This window comes from Phaenicophaeus curvirostris, chromosome 7, assembly GCF_032191515.1.
Source record: "Phaenicophaeus curvirostris isolate KB17595 chromosome 7, BPBGC_Pcur_1.0, whole genome shotgun sequence".
Taxonomy (NCBI): Eukaryota; Metazoa; Chordata; class Aves; order Cuculiformes; family Cuculidae; genus Phaenicophaeus; species Phaenicophaeus curvirostris.
In genome coordinates, this window is record NC_091398.1 from 11,886,249 (window position 1) to 11,908,567 (window position 22,319).

General features: G+C 45.9%; 2 protein-coding genes across 2 annotated transcripts in view; one reads left to right on the top strand and one right to left on the bottom strand.

Moving 5' to 3' along the window:
* The window catches only part of PCNT (pericentrin), a 96,872-nt gene extending 94,237 nt beyond the window's left edge, over positions 1–2,635 (bottom strand). The window contains exon 1 of the mRNA XM_069860808.1: positions 2,553–2,635. Coding sequence (XP_069716909.1) covers positions 2,553–2,606 — 54 coding nt within the window. The 5' untranslated portion in view covers positions 2,607–2,635. The remainder of the gene's footprint in view (positions 1–2,552) is intronic.
* Positions 2,636–10,713: 8,078 nt separating this feature from the next.
* On the top strand, positions 10,714–20,820 carry C7H21orf58 (chromosome 7 C21orf58 homolog). Its single transcript, XM_069861797.1, has 8 exons — positions 10,714–10,779; positions 12,311–12,368; positions 14,224–14,291; positions 15,018–15,161; positions 15,614–15,728; positions 17,143–17,282; positions 19,014–19,186; positions 20,600–20,820. Exons 1-8 carry the CDS (start codon positions 10,720–10,722, stop codon positions 20,613–20,615), a joined length of 774 nt encoding a protein of 257 aa, XP_069717898.1. The 5' UTR covers positions 10,714–10,719; the 3' UTR covers positions 20,616–20,820.
* Positions 20,821–22,319: the final 1,499 nt, after the last annotated feature.

Consider the following 22,319-nt stretch of genomic DNA (forward strand, 5'->3'; position numbering starts at 1 on the left):
CTCTGTATCAGTGCAGAGATGGTGACATCAAGCTAGCAATCAGTCACTAGCAGAGTTCCACAGCAATCCATCTCAGGGACAGTACTCTTTAACATCTTCATAAATTACTTGGGTGCAGGACTGGAAGGTTTATTAACTAAGTTTGCAGATGACACAAAACTGGGGGAAGCTGTTGGCACTTTTGAGGGCACATTGGCCCAGCAGAGGGATCTGGGCAAACTAGAGAGCTGGGCACTCACCAACTGCATGAAGTTTAACAAGCAACTACTGGATTTTGCACCTGCGACACAGCAACCCTGGGTGTCGACAGCAAGTAGAACATGAGCCAGCAGTGCACTCTGGCAGCCAAGAGGGCAAATTGTGTCTTACAGTGCATGGCGCACTGCATCACCAGTCAGTCAAGGGAAGTGACTGTCCCACTCTACTGTCCACTGCTGCAGCCCCACCTTGAGTACTGGGTGCATTTTTGGGTGCCACAGTATAAAAAGGATATAAAGCTCCTGGAGACGGTCCAGAGGAGGGCCACAAAGCTGGTGAAGGGTTTAGAGAGGAAGCTGGAAGAGAAACTGCTAAAGTCACTTGGCCTGCTCAGCCTGGAAGAGGCCAGGGAGAAGAGGAGGCCTCATCGCAGTCTACAGAAGCAGGCGTTGATCTCCTCTCTGGTGACCAATGACTGGACTGGAGGGAACGGCAGAAAGATGTGCCATGGGAGAATTAGGTTAGACCTAAAGGTGCACGTATTCCAGTAGTTAGTCCAACAAGCATCTGTTCCATAAATCAGCTCAGGAATATCAGTGTGGATGCAAAGATAGGGTAAGCACACAGCTATACATGCTAAAAACTGTGTGTGAGCATACTAAGGAATCTGAAGCTCACGTGTTTGCCTTCCAAAGCCAAATATACTACTTGTGTATTTAAAAAGCCCCAGTGGACACTGCTTCCATTCACTCATCGTGGTGGCTTTTGGAAATTGTCCAGTGCCAGCAATCAGCTGGCTAAGTAAAGGATCTGTGACATTTTAATAAGCAAATGAAGCACTACATATGCCTCTGCCTTTCTAAACCCTCTCCCCTCAGTACACCAGCTATGTGACACCATGCAATAGCAGCACTGATTATGGCTGCTAACAATTTTTCTTTTAAAAAGTATGATAGAGATATTTAGCACATATATGGTTTAGAAAAAATAATAAATGCAACATTGATTCCACGCACACAAACTGAAACATAATGCAAGTCCCTACTTTTTCCCCCCCGCCCTCCAACGGCAAACAACAGCTGTACAACAGGTGGGAACTAATAACTTATTCCAGACAAGTCTATCACATTTTTTCTAACTATAAACAGAAACTGCACTTAGAGAAGGGTTACAGAGAAATGTTAACGTAAGTCTTGCCACAGCTAATGCAACTTTTCAGCCTGAAGAACTCCTGTTCTCAAAGTTTCCTCTCTCAATAGTAATCCACAAACGAATCATGCAATCGTTCTCTTAGAGGTCATTGTGCCCACACAGCATGGATTGAGGCTGCGAGGGCAAGTGGACGAGGAGCTGCCAAGCAGGAAGTGTGGTGCCCATGACAGCGTCCGAGTGGGATACGCCAGGGCCAGGGTCAGATCAGCTGTAATGCCCTGCACCAGGTTGCTCCAGTACAACCCCACTCCCCTCCCAGTAATGCTGTCTTTAACCACTTTCTACACAGCACTGGAAAAGGGGAGCTGAAACAGAAATAAAGACTGCTGAAAAGATCCGAGGTAGACAGCACAGCTCCAAGCCACCTCTAACTTCACCAGCTAGACTATCAGAAAAGTCCCTTGCAGAAAGGGCCAGACCCCTGTGCCTGTGTGAGGATCACCAGAAGGGATGTAAGGTGGCAAGGCTGTAGCCCATCACGGACAGATCTGATCCATCCAAAGCTATCCCCTTCTAGGTGCAATTCCCTGTCCCAGTTCTGCTGGGATGGTGAGAACAGGGAGAGAAGCTGTAGCTTTAAACTGGCAAACTTTGTTGAGCACCAGATGTCCAGAAGGGAAATACAACAGTGACAGCTCAAAAGCCAGCAAAAGCACCGAATTCAAACAAAAGCAGTCAGGCATTTCTAACCAGGTCCTTGAACATCATTACCAAAACAAAGCCGAAGCTTTTATACAAGAGGGTCAATACATACCAAATGCTAACCGCATGGTTGCAGACAATAATTACTGGGAGAACGTTACTGTTACACATCAGCGGTGCCCCGGGAGCTCCCTGCCCGGTGCCGCCAACCCACACCGACCGCAGGGCAGGCGGGCGAACAGCATGAAACAAACCTCATCCCCCCCGTGCTCCACAGCCAGATTCTCAAACGGGAACGCGGCATTTCCACAAATAACCTAGGTAAAAGTGGGAGAACCGAGCAAAAAACAGGACAAACCCAAGCCGGACGCGGGGTAAGATCCCCGCGCTGCTCCAGGCGGCCCCTGCCCACAGAGCACCGCTCCCTCTGGAGTAGGCGACGCGGGGCGCCCCCAGCTCGGCGCCCGCGACCCCCGCCCCGAGCCCGCTGTCCCGGTCACCTGGGCCCCGGCAGCCGCCGGTTCCCGCCCCCGCGCCGCGGCCTCCGCGTCCATTCCGCGGGCCGCCCGCCCGCGCCCGCGCTGTCACACGGCGGCGCCTCCCGCCATGGCCGCCTCTGCGCCCTCGGCCCGCCCCGCCCCCCGCGCGGGCCCCGCCGGCCGCGGCGCCGGCCAATGGCGGGCGTGGGGCGGGGCCGGGCAGGGAGGAGGTGCTGCACGGACCCGCCCACCGGCCAATGGCAACAGCGGCCGCTGCCGCGGCCCCGCCTCCCGCTAACTGCCCTCCGCACCCCGCGCCGGGCCGGAACGCGCCCTCGGCCCCGCCCGCGCCAGGTTCGAACGGGGAAGCGGCCAATGGGCGGCGTGGGCTGAGCTGCGGCTTCCCGGCCCTCTGCGAGAGCTGGGGCTGCTCAGCCTGGGGGAGAGGAGGCGCCGCGGAGGCCTCAGAGAAGCTTCCAAGGGAGGTTATTCTCCCTCTGTACTCGGCACTGGTGAGGCCGCCCCTCGAATACTGTGTTCAGTTCTGGGCCCCTCACCACAACAAGGATGTTAAGGCTCTAGAGCGAGTCCAGACAAGAGCAACGAAGCTGGTGAAGGGGCTGGAGAACAAGTCTTACGAGGAGTGGCTGGGGGAACTGGGGTTGTTTGGCCTGGAGAAGAGGAGGCTGAGGGGAGACCTTATTGCTCTCTACAACTACCTGGGCCAATATGTGTTGGTCTTCCTTTTCTTCAGGACTGATTTTACTCTTCCAAGAAAGAGTGGAATTTTCAGCAAGGAAACCATGCAGGGATGTTAGATCTGGCAGTCAGGATAGACTCCTGAGTCTAATTCTGGTCACCTCCTGCTTTATCCGCCCTTGGCTGTTCTAAGAGGCTTTTTGTTGTTTTTCCTAGTAGTAATGCCGCATCCTCTGACCCTATAGCCAGGATTTTGAGTTTGTCCATAGTCAATGCTAACACGTAAGTTTGAATTATTAAATGTCTTAGTACAAAAGCTTTTGTAATCATTGGCACCATCTGAGAAGCAAAAGGAAGCTGACAAGCTCAGACCAAAGAAATTTTTTAAGAGAGAAAAAAGAATGTATCACAGCACTTAAAATGGCAATTCTGTTAAATCAGATATGTCACTTAAAAATTTTGGTGTAAACTAAATTAGTGCTTTGACTTCATTCTCAGGGTAAAAATATAAAACTTATGGGTCATGCTTGTTTGAGTTAACTGACTTTCGGTTTATTGGTAATTATTATTATTTTTAAATAACCAACTCAAGTGGAAATATCTGAAAACAGACCTGTCTGGCAGCGTATCAGCTAGCTGACAATCAGCCAGCATCGGCAGCACTGTTTGGGTACTCCCCAAACTAGTAATGCTAGTAGCTGGGCTTGGGTTCTGCTGTGCCAGTGCAGCTTTGCGGTGGGGGAGCTGAAGCCCACTAGGTAGGGTGGTGAGGCCACCATCTCTAATTCACAGAATCATAGAAGTGATTGGTTGGAAAAGACCTTTAAGATCATCATGTCGAACCATACCCGTCCACTACTAAACTAAATCCATGACTACCTCATTACCCATTTTTTAAATCCCTCCAGGGGTGGTGACTCCACCACCTCCCTGGACAGGCTGTGCCAGCACCTCATAACCCTTTCGGAGAAGAATTTTTTCCTGATGTCTAGCCTGAACATCCCCTGGTGCAACTTTGAGGATGTTTCCTCTCATCCTATCACCTACCACTTGGGAGAAGAGACCAATACCCACCTTGCTACAACCTCCTTTCAGGTAGTTGTAGCCAGTGATAAGGTCTCCTTTTCTCTAGCCTAAACAACCAAGTTGCCTCTTGTAATGGTTGTTCTCCAGCCCCTTCACCAGCTTTGTTGCCCTTCTCTGGATACACTCCCATACCTCAGCATCTTTCTTGTAGTGAGGGGTCCAAAACTGAACACGGTATTCAAGGTGTGGCCTCACCAGTGCCAATTACAGGAGCACAATTACTTCCCTGGTCCTGCTGGCCACACTTTCTGATACAGGTCAGGATGCCATTGGCCTTCTTGGCCACATGGAAACACTGCTGGCTTATGTTCAGTTGGCTGTCAACCAGCACCCAAGGTCCTTCTCTTCCAGGCAGCTTTCCCGGCCACTCTTCCTCCAGCCTGTAGCATTGTACGGGTTTTTGTGTCTCAAGTGCAGGACTCGGCACTTGGCCTTGTTAAACCTCATCCTGTTGATCACAGCCCATTGATCCAGCCTGTTCAAATCCATTTGTAGGGGTTTGAAACTCAAGCAGGGTAGGGACACTTTTGCCCAGCATAGTGTCATCTGCCAATTTACTAATGGTACACTCAATCCCTTCATCCAGATCTTTGATAAAGATATTGAACAGAACTGGACCCAGCACTGAGCCCTGGGGACACCACTTGTGATCAGCCTGCAACTCAATTTAACTCCATTCACCATGACTCTTTGGGCCCAACCATCCAGCCAGTTTTTAACCTAGCAGAGGGTGCCTCTGTCCAGGCCAGTGGCACCCAGTTTCTCAAGCAGAATACTGTGAGAAGCATTGTCAAAGGCCTTACTGAAGTCCAGGTACACTGCATCCACAGCCTTTCCTTCATCCATTAAGCGGGTCACCTTGTCATAGAAGGAGATCATATTAGTTTGACAGGATCTGCCTTTAATAAACCCGTGTTGACTGGGCCCGATCTCCTGGTTGCCCTGTGTGTGCTATGTGATAGCACTCAAGATCAACTGTTCCATGAGTTTCCCCAGCACTGAGGTCAGACTGACAGGCCTGTAGTCCCCTGGATACTCCCTCCGACTCTTCTTGTAAATGGGTGTAACATCAGCCAGCCTCCAGTCCAGTGGAACTTCCCCAGTCAGCCAGGACTGCTGGTGGATGGTGGAAAGGGGTTTGGTGAGCACCCCCACTAGCTTCTTTAATACCCTTGAGTGGATCCCATCCAGCCCCATAGACTTGTAAATGTCTAATTGGCCATGCAGGTCTCTAACCATTTCCTCTTGGGTCACTGGAGCTTTGTTCTGCTCCCTCTCTCTGTCTTTTGGCTCAGGGAGCTGGATACACAGAAAATATCTTACCTTACTATTAAAGACTAAGGCAAAGAAGGCATTAAGTAACTTAGCCTTATCCTCACTCTTTATCGCTGTTGTTTTCCCTGCATCCTTTAAAGGACAGAGATTCTCCTTGACCCTCGCTTAGTTGTTAGTGTATTTGTAGAAACACTTTTTATTATCTTTCTCAGAACTGGCCAAATTAAGTTCTAGTTGGCCCTTCTGATTTTTTTGTCTGCATGACCTCACATCATCCTTGTAGTCCTCCTTAGGTGCCTGCCCTTCTCCCAAAGCTCATAGACTTTCCTCTTTTTATCGAGATCCACCCAAAGTTCTCTGCTCAGCCAAACTATTTTTTTTCTCTGACAGCTCATTTTTTTGGCACACAGGGATGGCTTGCTCTTTGCGCTGCCAGGATTTCCTTCTTGAAGAGCATCCAGCCTTCCTGTGTTCTTTTGCCCTTTGGGACCGCATCAGCCACCTTCTGCTGAGGCCAATCCTACCTGACATAACCATAAAAGCAGCAGAGGTTACTTATACCTCAACTAAATTAGCAGTAGCACTGATAATGCTGCACTAAGATCAGGCTGGTAGTAAAACCTTACTCTGGGTGCTGCTGCAACATACCTGCAAATAAGTGGGCAGCGTTTGCAGAGACTAGTGGTTTGCCATTGTTGTATAAGGCGGCAATAATCATAAATCATAAATATAGTATATTATTAGTAGAGTCTATTTAATCATAAGTAAGACTTAACCATAAGATACTGGTTCAAACTAGGACTACTATTTTCAGAAGTAACAGTAAAACCAACATTGTGTATGACATTGGCATGAAATAGCCTAATTGTAGTATATGTTTTATTAATATGTTTAGCCTTAAATGCCAATAGGACATTTTTACAATACTTGTAACCACCAGGCAGCCTAAGGAGCTCTCAACTGTTAATTTACCACATTACAATTGGCAGAAACAAGTAGTTGATTAGAGGGAAATCATATGTACTTCTCCTTTGGTGATTTTTTTGTGTATGTAGGTGTTCCCTTTTTTATTCTTTTAACTCTCTTTTAGTGAATTAAGACACTTTTAAAGCTGAAATGATAAAGCCTTCCCTGTGGAACCAGAGCATGGAAGCTTGTTGTCTCCAGATGTTTCGAGTTATGTGATTTTATTTGGTTCTTTTTACATTGTGTTTTAGAAATCACAGCAATTGCAATTCAGGGCATTAAGTATCAAAATCATTAAAAGACACTGTAGAAATGTAGGACTGGTACAGATCTCATTGAATCACAGAATAGTTAGAAGGGACATTTAAGATGATCTAGTTCCAATGCTCCCACCATGGGCAGGGACATCCCACTAGATCAGGTAACCCAAGGCCCCATCCAACCTGGCCTTGAACACCTCCAGGGATGAGGCAGCCACAACTCCTCTGGGCAACCTGTTCCAGTGTCTCACCACTCTCATGGTGAAGAAATTCTTCCTAATATCTACTCTAAATCTGCCCCTCTCCAGTTTATACCCGTTTCCCCTCATCCTATCACCACAAGCCTTTATGAATAGGCCCTCTCCAGCTTTCTTGTAGGCTCCTTTCAGGTACTGGGAGGTTGATATAAGATCACCTCATAGCCTTCTCTTCTCCAGTCTGAACAACCCCAACTCTCTCAGTCTGTCCTCACATGGGAGGTGCTCCAGCCCTCAGATCATCTTTGTAGCCTTCCTCTGGACCCGTTCCAACAGTTCTTGCATTGAGGAATCCAGAACTAGACACAGAGATGAGGTCTTACAAGAAAGGAATAGAGGGGCAGAATCACCTCCCTCGACCTGCTGGCCACACTTATTTTGGTGCAGCCTAGGATACAGTTGGCCTTCTGGGCTGCAAACACACACTGCTGGCTCATGTCAAGCTTCTCATCAACCAGCACCCCCAAGTACTTCTCTGCAGTCCTTCTCTGCAGGGCTGCTCTCAATCACATCATCCTCCATCATGTAGTGAAAATAGGGATTTCCCTGACCCAGGTGCTGGACCTTGCACTTGGCCCTGTTGAACCCCATGAGGTTCTCACAGGCCCACAGCTCCAGCCTGTCCAGGTCCCTCTGGATGACATCCCATCCTTCTAGTATGGCAACTACACCACTCAGCTTGGTGTCATCTGCAAACTTACTGAGGGTGAACTCAATCTTGCTGTCAATATCATTGATGAAGATATTAAACAGCACTGGACCCAGTACGGACCCCTGAGGGACATCACTAGTCACGGATCTCCATCTGGACTTTGAGCCATCATCAGGTTATCTAATCCATTCCTGTATCTGAGGAAGGGTCTAACAGTCCTACAGTTGGGTTTTTTAGATAAGTTTGTAAACAACTTCTGTGAAAGTTATTTTCCTAGATAGCTGCTCCATTTTTATCTTACTGTATAATTCAAATTTTTTTCTATCAGATTTTCCTCACCCTCACTAAGTCAAATGCTTTTCGCTCAATCTTTTCAGACAGTAAACCCAAACCCTGTTCTTTATTGTATCCTTTCATTTATTTAAAGACTGCTAGCCTGTCTGCTCCTCACCATTTACTTACTCACTAAAGAAAGCTGGTTCTTCCAAGTCTTCCTCAGAACTTACATTTTGTATATGTACCTTTTTTAATCTTCTTTTTTTTTTTCTGGACTTTCTTTTCATCTTAAACCACCATGTCTATAATTAGGTGCAGTATTTTAACTCTGACTTGAGCGCTGCTAAATAGAGCAGAATAATTATCTCCTGGGAGGTGCACGTAACACTCCTGTTAATCCTTTGCAGAATTAAATTCCTCTGGTTTTGCTCTTTTGCATCACCACATTCATGTGCAAGCCCAGGTTTGTGATTCAATGTAACTATAGATCCCTTTTGGCAAAATCCTCTTGTGTCTGGCCAGCACATTTCTGGCGCATAATTAATTAGCAGGTTGTAAGATGTCCCTAGATCCCACTGTCACCAGGGCATCCAGAAGCATGGAAAAAGAAATATCCTTTTGCAGATTTGCTGGAGAACATAGTAATGGATTTTTCTCTGGGATACCTGTCACATCAAGCAGAAGTTTCTCCCAGTTCTTTGTTTGCTTAATGCTAGTACTGTATTTTTAATTGATTACAGATACTTGGCTCTTTTTGTCAGCTAAGAGGCTGCCCAAATGCTGCCTACAACCCTGGTCACCCCATCACAAAAGGGTTTATGAACCAGAAAGGTACAGAGAGAAGCTGTGAGGGTAAACAAGAGACCGTATAAACAGCCACAGTGTGATCAAAGGCATGGCTTGATGCAGCACCTTCTGAGAATGGCCAAGAGTGGAGGCCAGGAGGTTGATATGACAGCCATCCATGGGGAGTCTTGCCTTACACTTTCGTAGCCGAGTTATGACATCAACAAGTAAGAAAAATCTGTTGATTGAGAATTAATCAAGTAGATTATCTTGCTTAGAAAAGAGAGACCCAAATGGGAATGTGATACAGGAATATAAAACACAAATGGTATGGAAAAAGCGCATGGAGAACAGTCACGTTTATGTGTATATATATATTATGTGTATATATAAAACAAGTGAGAGTATTTCCAATAAAATTCTCCAGAATCTAGATTTAAATCAGTCTAAATGTACCCCTTTTTGCCTAACACTCAGGTAAACTATACTTTTGCAGTTTACTTGCATAATGAGGCTTATGCTTAAGTTTAAAACAACTAGGAAACTCCTTATCAAATGTTGTTGCAGCTGCCCAAAGGATGAAGGGATCAAAGATGTTAGGGATAATGGGAAGTAACATCTATTTGGGGTTTAAAGTACAAAAAAGTACACAGAGCTGTTTCTCAGGAAAACTGCTGGCAGACGAGAGGGGGTTTTGTTCTGCCATGTCACTTGTAGTGTTCACAGACAAGCCCTGCCAAAGAAAGCTGAGCCGCAGTTCTAACATGGCACAGCTATTTTTAGGATCCCCACATCTCAGTTTCTGTAACCTCTCCAGTAACTACCAGCCTGTGTGTTTTTAAGGAGAGATTGCACACACATGCTGTGTGGGTCACGGCTGGAGGAGGTGATCCATGCTGCTTTCACACAGCTACCTACGAGCCTCTATCAGCTCCAGCTGCAGCTTTGCTATGGCCTTCAAGTAAAGAAGGGGTTGTAACTTTGCCCTTTGAGGACTAGAACCAGGCTTAAAATATGATACTGAGAATGTGTATCTATTTATTACCTGGCTTATTTTTCATGCCTTGGTGTTGATTTAATGGATGCCACTGATAAACATTATGCTGCTAGGGCTTTGCTGGGAGAAGGAGAAACCTTGCACATTTCTTCGGAGCTGACAAGCAAAAGAATGTCATACCATAACCTCTTAAATCTTTTTCACATCCAGGGATGAGTTCCAGCTATGCTTCCTAATTTTGTTAGGGTTTAGTTACCATCTGGTGATGAAAGCTCATATGAAGGGCTATGTCGCTACGTCAAAACTCTACGGCCCCTTACAGTGGGAAAAACATTGCAACTGGCAAGATCATAATCTGACTCCTGGCACTGGGCTTGTGTGAAAGAACCGTTTGCTTTTATTTCTTCTGTTCTTGTCCACTAAAGTGCTGGGCATTTGCTTTACTAAAGGTCAATAAGCTTCTAATTGTTTGTATTGTGTGTTGACACTACAAACATAGCAACCAGGCTACAAGCACAAAACTCTAGGCTGCTCAGAAGACACTAACAACACAGAAGGCCAGCCTTAGTGCCGCTGACGGGAAAGGCTAGCAACCATCGAGAACAGACAATTATTCACTCCAAGTTACCCTGCTGTGACCACCGCAGCCTGCAGCATGAAAATGCATTGAGAGAAATGACAGAAAAAGCTGTGTCTATGACACTGTGGTGAAGATCTATACCAATTTTTACCTGAGAGTGAAACCGAAGTTTTTATCTTCTTCCCTCAATTGCTCACAATCTTGTTTGGGGTTTTCTGGTGATTTTTTCTTTCTAATAGAATTATTCTTCTTCCAAGATTGTGGAGAAGAAAAGATGTTCACTAAAAACCTGTCTGCCTTTGCTTAGCTTTTTAACCTGTTTTTGCCTGCCTGCTCTTCCCTGAGTCTACTACAATGACAGATCCTTCAGTGGTGGATCACCTGACACAACTGAAACTCAAACTCCTAGAAAAGGTAAGAGAATGACCCTCCAGTGGTCATCTTTGCTCTGCTTGTTGTTCTTGCATGTTTAAGCATTAACATTGTATTTTAAATATTTATATTTCTACTGAGATACAAAAAGCATCTGCAGCCAATTGAAAACTTATTTCTTTGTGCAGGCAGGGGCAGACCAACGTGCAGTGATACTACAGTCACTGTCACTTTCTTAAATAGCATTGCACAAGTTTACATGGACCTACAGTAAATTAAAAATAGAGTTAAAATTACTTTGAACTCATGGAAGACATCACCAGTAAGCTCAAATCCAGTTTGAGTGGTGACAGGCAAAGTTTAGGAGTAAATTTTGGATAAAGAGGACCTCAGATTGTTTTAAGGCAACTTCCTGTAATTTTATGTGAAAGTAGACAAAAAAAATAAATGTTACCTAGTGGAACATGGGCAGGCCTTTGCTGGAAGCTCATGAGATGCTGCACAGAATCCCAGTAGCTTTTCCCTGTGATTTCACACACTAATGCACCCAGGGTTCTCCACTCAGCAGTATTCATCTACCCTCAGCACATTCAACATCCACTAGTTTGGATCTTTTCCTTCAGTGTTCTCCAGAAGCCACTTAAAGAGCTGCGTGGAAGGAAAAACAATTTGCCTGGAGACATGAACGCTGGAAGTGGCATTCAATCTGTCTCCAACATGGAGTCTTTTTTCTTAGATGCAGCGGTCATTTGAGGGGAAATCTTTCACCGGCTTGGAGCCATGTAGAACCAAGAAAAGAGCCTGTGCATGAGTGAAAGGTCTCTAATTTCTGAGCACCAGGCTGCTCCCTAAGGGACAAGGAGTTGAGCACAATAACACAGCCAGCAGAACAGGGGCCTGGCTAGCCAGCCACCAGAAGAGGCAAGCAAGGCAGAGCCAGAGGTGGTGGCCAGGTTCAACCACAAGTCCAGATTGATCACACAAGCTGATGGTGATGAGACAGGTCATATGCCAGCCAGGGAAGCGACTGCAGGCTGGGATCAAGGTTAATAGGATCCATGGCCAGTCACAGGTACAACTGTGGTTGAACTGCAGACCAATACTCATCCACCATAGCTCACATGGGAACTGAGATCAAAGGGGCTCCTGGGCACATGAGTGGCAGGTGTGGAGGGAAGCCCCAGGTGAGGCTAGTCAGGTTCATTTAAGCCTATTAGTGCACTTGAACATCCAAAACTGTTGGCACATGATCCAGCTCTCTGCTCTGGAAAATACAGGATGCATACGTCTCCTGATTCATCATGTTATTAATTTCCGTGTCTGGGATAGCCTGGAAGTTGGAAGCATGACTATTCTTTTACTGTGACTAGATTTGTAGTGAGATATTTCATAATTCCATGAATACTTCTTGCAGCCCTCTCTTGCTGTGATTTAGCAGTTAAGAAACACCACTTGTCTCCACTTCTGCTTTATTTTTCCCATCCCAAACCCATACTTGTAAAGTACAGTTTGAAATTGTTGTGAACTTTGCTGCCTGACTCATAACCAGTTCTTGTTGCCATTCTACCAACAGAGACTAGAAAATGAACAGGAGAACCTAGAGAAGATGGAGTCACCAGTCCCAGCTGCAAGTAAAAAAAGAAGCATTTGTTCTAATTACAGACATGATACAGAAGGGGTTTATTGATGCTCTCAGGCATGAGTTCCTCAGCAGGTCACACCAGATGATCCCATCTCCTCCTTAAAAGCTGCATGCTCAATGGCTGGGCATTTGGGTAGTCAGAACTTGCTGTCTTGGCTGCTGTGACTGAGCATTGTCTGAAAGGCAAGAGGGAGACTCTGAACTTGAGTCCCAGCTTGGCTTGCCTATCTATGCAGCCCTGGTGATTTGAAGTAGCAAAAATGGAAGTTCCAGTGAAATTTGTGTAGTAATGGCAGAATGTATACCTTTCTGCATCCTTACCAAGCCACTGAATCTTGCCGGCCTTGATGCAAGGAGAAGAGGCTTGCTATACTGTGCAGCTATCTACATTTTATCTTTTGAATTTCTTCAACATTTTTTTTTTGACAGAGGGAAATGATCAGCTGAGCATTGACGTAAGAGTGATCTCTTGCTCAGGTGTCCTCTTGCAGCTGCTTAGCTGAGGATGCTGGTTTAGCCGGAGAAAAGTACTGGTGATCCTATTTGTCCTAGCTAGCAGTGAGCACCTGTCGTAGTCCAGCTGTAAGCTTGGCTTTGGTGATCCTGGCAAGAAGTCTTTAGAACATCCATGTGTCTCTGAGGGATCTGGGCAGGAGCAACTCTCCACTGCTAGTGCTGCTTTGCACCTTTGAAGCTGACCAATGCATCCTTATACGGACAACAACAAGGTTGCCAGTGTAAAAAAAAAAGTGACTCAGACTATGAAACAAATTGGTTGGTTGACAGCGACTGAACATGAGCCAGCAATGTGGCCAGATGGCCAAAAAGGCCAGTGGCATCTTGGCTTGTATCAGAAATGATGTGACCAGCAGGTCCAGGGAGGTTATTCTCCCTCTGTACTCGGCACTGGTGAGACCACACCTCAAATACTGTGTTTATTTCTGGGCCCCTCACCACGAGAAGGATGTTGAGGCTCTGGAGCGTGTCCAGAGAAGAGCAACGAAGCTGGTGAAGGGGCTGGAGAACAAGTCTTACAAGGAGTGTCTGAGGGAGCTGGGGTTGTTTAGGCTGGAGAAGAGGAGGCTGAGGGGAGAACTTATTGTTCTCTACAACTACCTGAAAGGAGGTGACGGAGAGGAAGGAGCTGGCCTCTTCTCCCAGGTGACAGGGGACAGGACAAGAGGGAATGGCCTCAAGCTCTGCCAGGGGAGGTTCAGACTTGACATCAGGAAAAAATTTTTCATGGAAAGGGTCATTGGGCACTGGAACAGGCTGCCCAGGGAGGTGGTTGATTCACCTTCCCTGGAGGTGTTTAAGGCACGGGTGGACGAGGTGCTGAGGGGCATGGTTTAGTGTTTGATAGGAATGGTTGGACTCAATGATCCTGTGGGTCTTTTCCAACCTAGTGATTCTGTGATTCTGTGGCTGAAAAGGAGTTGATTCAGAACAAAAAGGAAACAGAAAAGTTGACATTCAAAAGAGAGTTTGTTTTGTTATGTTACAACAAACTTTTTTTAGACTTTGCACAATCATCCTCTGCATGTGCAGAATACATGGAGAAAATTTCAGGCTGAAATGAGCTGCTAAGCTAGGAAGTTAAAAGGGTGCTTTAGAGAGCAATCAGAGAAGGTGCATTGCCTTTGTAGAGCCGCTAAACAACTGTGTCTGAATGGGGCAAAAAGTCATTATCTCTGGATTTGACAAGAAAAGTAGCCTAAAGCCTTTGGAGGAAGAAGTCAAGCTATCTTATAACACATTTTCCAAAATTAGTCTCATAATGTAAATGCTATAATAGTTGTCTCTTCGTGATCCTTCGAGAAGATAATGGACTTTTCCTCCTTCAGAGAACAGAAGTGAGGATATGCTCCAAAGTGCCCTAAGGCGAAGGAAAGATCTTCTGCAGGAGCTTAGGGTAAGAGCCCTCCATGCTGTCTCAGAGGACAGAAACAATAGAAAGGGCCAGGTTATCTGCAGATCCACTGCTGATGTGGATCCAGTTCTTTCCTGTCCTTAAATTCTCAATCTGGGCGATACTGAGTCCTCTGCTGTTTCAGAGTTGAGAGGCTGGCCCAGCTAACCCAAGAGAGAGGCTGAGAGCAGTATGTCTCCCCTCACCACAGCTAACGAAGCTTTGCATCTGCTACAGGTAGTTGGCTTGATTCTATTTGTCCTGAATTGCTGTATCAAAAGGTCTGTGGAGTAGTGCCAAAATGCAAATGAGGGATTGTCAATGCCACCAAAATGGGGATAGTGGTAATGGTTACTTATTCCTCATTTGTGGAGGTTCCCAACCAGTAATGAAACACTTTCCCAAACTTTTGGCAGTTTGTTCTTAATTTTTTTTTTTTACATTCCTTTTTACTTGTGCTGAAAACTGTATAGCTTCAAGCTACATGGAAAGAAAAGCTTTATTTATACTTGTGCAGGCACTGTTTGAGTGCTTCCCTTCATGCAGCAGTCTCTTGCAGCCCACCTGTCAGACACAGCAGTGCTGGGTGTTTTTGCAGCAGGGTTTTGGTGAGTAAGGCTGCACGGTGCTGCAGGTTCCTAAAGGTTAATCCCATTTAGTCCAGAGAGCATAACAATACTCTGCCTTTCTGTGGCCAGGTTTTGTTTAAGAAGATAATTGTATTTGCAGGAGCAGCACCTTCTGGAAGAGCTTTCACAGCCATCTGCACCGGCTGGAGGACACTGTCATAGCCACAGAGCTACTCCCCTCCATGTCTACCAGCTACCTTTTCCAGCTCCCCAAGTGGAGCCACCAAGGATTATTCAGCAGGCGGTAAGGATCCTCGCTTCTAGGAAACACTGCTAGCACTGTGCTTGTCTGAGACATCAACCGCAGGTGGAGGGACTTGAAGGCCATATGAGAGGTGGAGGGACATCCCGCCTCTTGCACAGGACCCTCACTGCCCTAGACAAAATCTAAGGGAAATTACCCTACAAATAAGGCACGAAATTAACAGTGTGAGTCATTTATCACTGGAATGAGCTAGCAAGAGAAGTGAGAGGGTTGTCCATGTTCTGGCCAGGCATTCAACCAGTTTTCAATGCACATCAATGTCTGCTTGTAGAGCCCACAACCTCAACAGCTTCTCTGTGAGACTCTCACAGGATGCAATGTCCAAAGCCTTACCGAAGCCCAGGTGGATGATACCCACTGCTCTCCCCTGCAAAAGATGAGGGAGCTGGCCAAAACCAACTGTGACTTCTCCATTTCCCATTCTTTTTCAGATGCCACCTCAGCCTGCCACCATCATCCAACAGTTACCTCAGCCACCTCCCTTGATCACACAGATCCCCCCTGTCCAGCCTTTTACAGCCTCACGCTCCGGAAGCATTAAAGAAGGTAACGTACCCTCCATCTAGCAGCCAGCTCCCATTACCAGACCCAGAGAGGGCAAGCAAGGTGCCACTTGCTGCAAAACAGGAAAGGGGGCACAGGACAATGTCCAGGCTAGTTAGTGACATACTGCTTCACGACCAGGCTACTGCTAGAGCTGTGGGAGCTGCGCTCCATCAATGGACTAGATACTATTTCTGAGAGGGTTTCAGACACACTCTTACTGCTAAAACTTAAAAAAAAAAGGTTCTACAAACTCAGCAAAGCCAGGTTAAGCTGCCAGAGAAGGCTGGGAAGGCAAAGCAGCTCAATCCAAGGCACTGAATAATATTAACAAGGTCAAATTGATACAAACAGATGTAACAAACAGGCTTCTAAAATCTGTTTTTCTTATTTTGTTCCCTCTTAACCTGCTGTTTAATCTCCTCAGAACAATATAGAATTTTATTATGTCCTGTGTTTGGAAACGTGACAGAACAGCTGAAAGTGCTGTTCCAGATATAGTGCAATGCCAATAGAAGTAGTTTGTTTCTAAACATAGGTGGATGCTACTGTGAAATAATACATGAACAAAAACCTGGGATGACTTCCATGGCTCAGACTTTAGCCAAAGGTTTCTTTATCCTGCAGAGAAATCCTTAGTCATGAAATTGCGATGTTTCTTTGCTCTTTCTTCATCTCAGTGTCTGGATTTTTTTCATCAGAGTTTATTTTCATAAACAAAATGGTCCCAAACACGAAACATGCATGACTTTTCTGAAGCTGATATGTGTAAATGACTTTTGGTATGACTAGTCAAAAAAAAAAACACAAAACAAAAACCAGACTTGCCCTAATTGTTTTCTTCTTCTCTCCCACCCCACTTCTTTCCCTCTGCCCCCAAGTGAATTAGTTACACTTCACAGGTCCCTTGTGATTCAAACCTAGAGATCATGGTAACTAGGTTTGATGCATATGCAGTGGACTCTAGAGGTGGCACTGCAATATCACATAAAGTTGAGGAAACCTTTCACATGGAAAGCAATGATCTTGAGCTGATGCAATGGAGAGCGCTCTAAGAAGCTGGTCTGTGCTGGAGTAAGCAAGAGAGCTCTTGTGCTCAGTCCTTCTCCAGGCTTCTAGTCGGCATATCCAGAGAGGTGAGCTTGTAGCAAAACTAATAGAAGATACTTAACAGCTGCTTTGTTGTAGAAGGAAAGAGAAAAAAGAGAGCTGGTCTGAACAGTCTTATTCACAGACTTTAACTTTGCACTGCCTGGGCAAAGAATGCTAAAATTCTTCACGTGTCCCTTTCAGCTGCTTTGCCTTGGTTGCAGTGACCAGTCTGTTTGCTAGAGGGCTTTTCTTACTGAAATGCTTCAGCTGCGTATCAGTTGCTGACAAAACTCTTACTTTCTTCCCTGGGATGACCTCTTCTTAGATATGGTAGAGATGATGTTGATGCAGAATGCTCAGATGCACCAGATCATCATGCAGAACATGATGCTGAAGGCTCTGCCACCGATGGCATTTGCACAGCCTGCTGGAGCCAGCCCTCCCCGGCTTCAGCATACACAGCAGGTAATGACACTGGAGTCTGAAGGGCATCCTTGCACACACGAGGCAATGGTTGATCTCCCAAGGGGGTGCAGAGCTAGGATAAAACATGCAAAAAGTCTGAAGTGTTAAACAGCTGTGTGAGTCTTCAAACCTGCACCACAAGACTGTTAGTGAGCAGAGCACAGCCAGCTTCTTAGGCACGATGAGCATTGTGACAGGACCCAGTGGAAGAATGTGTCCTCTGCAAGTGCAAACTGGATTCAGTCCAGCTCTGAAAACTATATCTAAACAGCTAACAGACTATGCATGGAAGACATCTACACTGGGTATTTGCAAGTCCACTTGCTGCAAAGAGCAGGGCAATATTTGTGTTACAAATCCTTTAACTGGTAAAATTTGTCCTGGCAGTTTCAAACGGACTAGAGCTGAAGCACAGTGTTTGTGATTGTACTTGAAGCCCCATGGCTCTAGTCCCACGGCTCTAGTTCCTGTCTCGCTGAAAATCCATGGCTACTGAGCTTTGAAAGGATGGATCTTAAAGATATTTTAGTGTGTAGATCCCTATAAGAATTTATCCAAAACACGTCGAGTATCTGATAAGAGGTAGGTGATTTTGAATGTATCCTTAGATGTCCAATTCCTAAGCTATTCTTAGCAAGATAATACAGCTCCTTATCATTCTTAAGTGCTTTGGAAAAATGTATTTCGAGTGTCTACTCTGCAGCATTGGTTACCTAAGAAGCAAGGACAGATGATCTATGGGGAGGAGAAGATGTCCCAATGTTTCAAAAACTTCCCCCTTACTTTTCCCACCCCTTCATTATCAGGTGGTGTCTTTTCCCTGTGCTGTAAGAAATACTTGTTTTCTTTTTCTTGGATATTTAGGAAGTAACTCCCACACTTCTGCAATCTTTGCCCAGCTCACTTGCACTTTTCCTACATGCTATTTGGAAAAGCAACAAATGGCTTAGAAGTCCCTGAGCCCCAGGTTTAACAGAGGAGTAGGAAATGCAATCCTCCTCCACAGCTTGTCCTATGGCCTGGACGGAGCTGATGGGTTTTGGCCCCTGTTGGGACTGAATGCCTGCCCTGGATGGAAATCCTCTGACAGTAGCTGCTCGCTCTTGCCTTTCAGGTCACTGATGTCCCAGGAGGCCACCTGCAGCACAGGGCCCTGCTGGTTTGTCAGCCGTGGTCCCCAGGGTGGACTTGCTGTGGAAATGGTAGGCAGTGCTGGCTCTTCCTCACATCAGAGCTGCACTGAGTGTTGCCTCAGATGGAAGTCCTTTTCTGTTTTCCTTAAACTTCACAGTTTCTGGTTTTGAATGCTCTTTTCCCCTTGCTGTGAGGGAGATGTCTGGAGCAGACAGTGGTGCTGGGAGAGCAAGCAGACCCATCTGCAGTTTCTGTGGAGGACCCTGCATCTAAGGGAAGATGGCAGAGGAAGAGTGTGCACTCCCCTGTCCCCTCCTTCCACCCCGGCCATCTTGTCACCATGCACATCCCTGACGAAGATGGGTGGGGTAAATTGCAGGGAGTGGCATCTGAGTGCCTCTGAATATCACGTAAAATCTGAAATCGATGAGTGTTTGCTGAATTTTCTATGTTGGAGTCTGCAAAAGCCATCTCCAGACTCATGCTGAAGGACTTCCTTTACCAAGGGCTGGCTGAATGGGAACCCAGCCCCTCACCAGGGACCCTTCCCATGAAGGCACAGATTTCACAAACTGCCCTTTCTCTCTCTCCAACAAGGACCTGCACTTTGCTGCTCCCATGGCTGTGAAAGCAGACAGACCCAAGCCATCTGCAGTGCACCACCACCACCACTACCCCCTTACAGGGGTGCTCCCAGTGCCACAGGGCGGTTTCCCCTCCACATCCACCCCACATTACTGGACCAGCAGTAATCTCCCTGCCCTGCCTACGTAAGTAAACAGGCAGTTGTGATGTAAACTTTTAGCTTTTCCTTCCTGCACAGGTTGGGTAGGAAGGTAGACGAGACAATCCAGTGCCTCAGTGGTTCTTCACTGAGGCCAGTCCTGAATATTGTCTTTAACACAACAATGGGATTGAGGTGGGTTAACTGATTATTTGATACACTCAACCTTAAAACTTGAGTAATTAACCCTTGCTTACTCTAATAAATATGAGGAATAAACAGACAAGGTCTGCAGATGATACCAAGCTGTATCCTTGCCACATGGAGCCGACACCTAGCAATGCCCCTCTGCAGTGGTTGTTACTATGAGTTTTGGGTCTCCCCATGAACCCAGCAGACACTTGCTAGAAATGGGCTGTATGTGTTTTACATTCAGGCTAAGGTTCCCAGTAGAATTTATATTCTTAAAACACTGCTGAAATATTCGGTAATTGGAAATTCCTGGGAAAAAATTCACCACCACTCACTAAGAAAAGTGGTACAAAGAGAGGGGAGTATTCAGAAATAACGCTGAGCCTTTGCGATAAGCCTGCGCTTGCAGCAGAGGTGTTTTTAGAAGTGCAGAAATGGATGGACCTCTCCCCAGGCTGCCCAAAAATCTGTAGACCCCTTGAACTGTTAGCAGAGGCCAGCAGTTGGCTTCTCCAGGGCCTCACTTGCCTGTGCCCTCCCTGCTATCTCCGAGCTTGTCCAGGTTGGCTTTCTAGGTGTAGGCAGATCACACCCAGGACTGGTGTTCAAACTGTCTGCTCATGTGAATGCCAGTGGCAGCAGGGGCCTTGGGCAAGGAGCTGAGCCGAGAGACCTTGCCACGTACATCAGGAGGGGACAGCAAGAAAGCAGGAAGGTGCTAGAGAGTTCTTACATGTTGAAACTGGTAAAGAAGTGCAATTTGCTAGAGTGTGGTGCAGTGGCTGGGGACTTTGAGATGGTGACTTGCTGTTGTATCAATCAGAACAAAACTTTTATTTTTGTGCTATGGCTCTTTCAAAGCCTTAATGAACAGAAGGACACAATGGAGGCAGCTGCATCCTCAGGCATGGGCAACCTGCTGGCAGGGGTATCTCTATGGCTCTCTTTAACATGGGATTGAATTACTGAACAGATTATTTACCTAATGGGATTATAAAGGATAAACATTTCTACCCCTTTCATTTCTACATGGGTTTGTAATCTGTACCAGATCTTTATCTCTTGGCTCCTTCAAGAATTAGTGCAATTAGCTGTTTGCAGAAAGTAAGATTATGTCACAGCTTTTAAGCTGTATTTTTCCTCATCTTCAACTACCTTCCACCATGAATCATGAGATCTGACATATCTACACTGTCCTTGTGCAGCTGCAGCAAGCATCCACTGTTGGCTATTACCAGACACAATAAAGCCATTTCTCTTGTTGCAGGTGGCCCACATACTGACAGTGTGTTTCTCTGCAAGTGGACCATAGCATTGCTGAGGTCAGCCTGTATTTGAAGAGTTCCTAAATAACCTGTGTGATTGACAGCCTAATGTCTGTAAGACTGCATGTTGTTGATACAAGAAGTGAGTGGGAGAAGGATTACAGATGTTCAGAATAAACCTACCATGCACCTGTAGTGTGCTCACCCATTTCTGCTAGTTCAGTTGCTTCCTCTCAGCTCCAAATAAATGATCATTTTTTGCTGTCTCTTCAAAGAATCAAGAAAGCCCATCCTGAGGTGTCTTGCAGGCTTGGCAGCCCACAGCAGCCCCTGGGCATGAAATGGTCTTAACATCAGTGTTATCAGAACCCTTGCAAATGAGTATGACCCAGCTTCAGGGCCCTTTAATTTCCAAATTGAGGAAATGCCTCTTGTAAAGGGGCCTGCTGGCCTCCTGGTGGGGGAACAATGCAAACTAACCCAGGATGCCTGAATGAGAGTTTAGTCACCAAACTTCATCAACCTGAAGTGCTACTCCCTCAGCATTTTGAGGTTTACTCACTCACAGATATACTTGTCCTACAGTAATTACCTACCCGGGGAACTTAAGATGAGCAGGAAGGATCCAAAAGCAAGTTACCTGCATAGCAGAGCAAAATCCTGGCACTGGATTTTCCTGAAGACCAGCACTCTGCCCTACATTCATGATTTGGCTTTACACACTCTTTGGATAAAGAATACTCAGTGGAGAAGAACAGAAAGAAATCTGCTCTCTGGAGGGTTGGAATGGTAATGCACAGTGCCCAGCCCTAACTAAACCGCTGGCCGGGTTTTCTGTCTCAGAATGGCTCCAGCTCCCAGTCTCTTGCAAATCTCACATTTACAAAGCAACCCACAGTTTTCTTCTCAAAGAGCTGCTGTAAGGTGATTTAGGCAGCCTGGAATTGTGTATATTTGTTTCATTGTTTCTTAACCTTTCCCTCACATAATCAGGGTTTAGACTTGGTTAAAAAAGATAATAAAATCCTGAGGTTCTTCCTTGGATATTGGTATGTATTTTTCTTCAGCAACATAAATAAAACAATTTTCCTTTCTTTACTTTTCCCACTAATTTTCAGAGGGCAGACTTTAATCCAAGCCCATGCTATCCCAGAGTTTTTGTTTTCATTCAGGACTCCTAAGAAGACTCCCTCAGAGTTTTAATCAAGCAATATTTTTTCATGCTCCCAGCAGCCTGGTGGTTTAATACAGAAAGAGAAACAATGAATTAGCACTTTCTCAATGTCTTCCCACCTTCTGATGTTTTTAAAGTGGAGAACATGTTTATGTTGGTTTTTCCTGGTGCAGTTTGTGAGTGTATCTGATGATGATAATTCAGAAATCTAAATTGTGTTTGGAAGAAGGGAAGATATTGCACTCGGTTTAAATAGTACCTGATAGGGCAAAGTTTAGTCGAGTTTGTCAAGAGCTGTTGTCAGTAGCTAAGGAGGTAGGTTGGGCAGCGAGAAGCTGACGTACTGTGGCCCATTACTGGTACCACACAGCACTGCTCACCAATGGGTCAGGGACTTCTCTGCATGTCCGTGCCTCCAGAGCAGGTACACACACCATGGCCAAGGCTGCTTATGCGGAAAGCAGTATTACAAGAGTAGCTTTAGTTAAATGATTGTGTACTGTGTTATCCACAGGAGTCCAGGAATTAATTGGTGTACCTTAAAATGC

Bases quoted from the DNA above. Each gene is read 5' to 3' on its own strand.
- C7H21orf58 (XM_069861797.1), top strand. From the start codon at position 10,720: ATGACAGATCCTTCAGTGGTGGATCACCTGACACAACTGAAACTCAAA. The intron at 12,369-14,223 runs GTAAAAAAAGAA...TTCCTCCTTCAG, and splicing joins GTCACCAGTCCCAGCTGCAA to AGAACAGAAGTGAGGATATG. The intron at 15,162-15,613 runs GTAAGGATCCTC...ATTCTTTTTCAG, and splicing joins CAAGGATTATTCAGCAGGCG to ATGCCACCTCAGCCTGCCAC.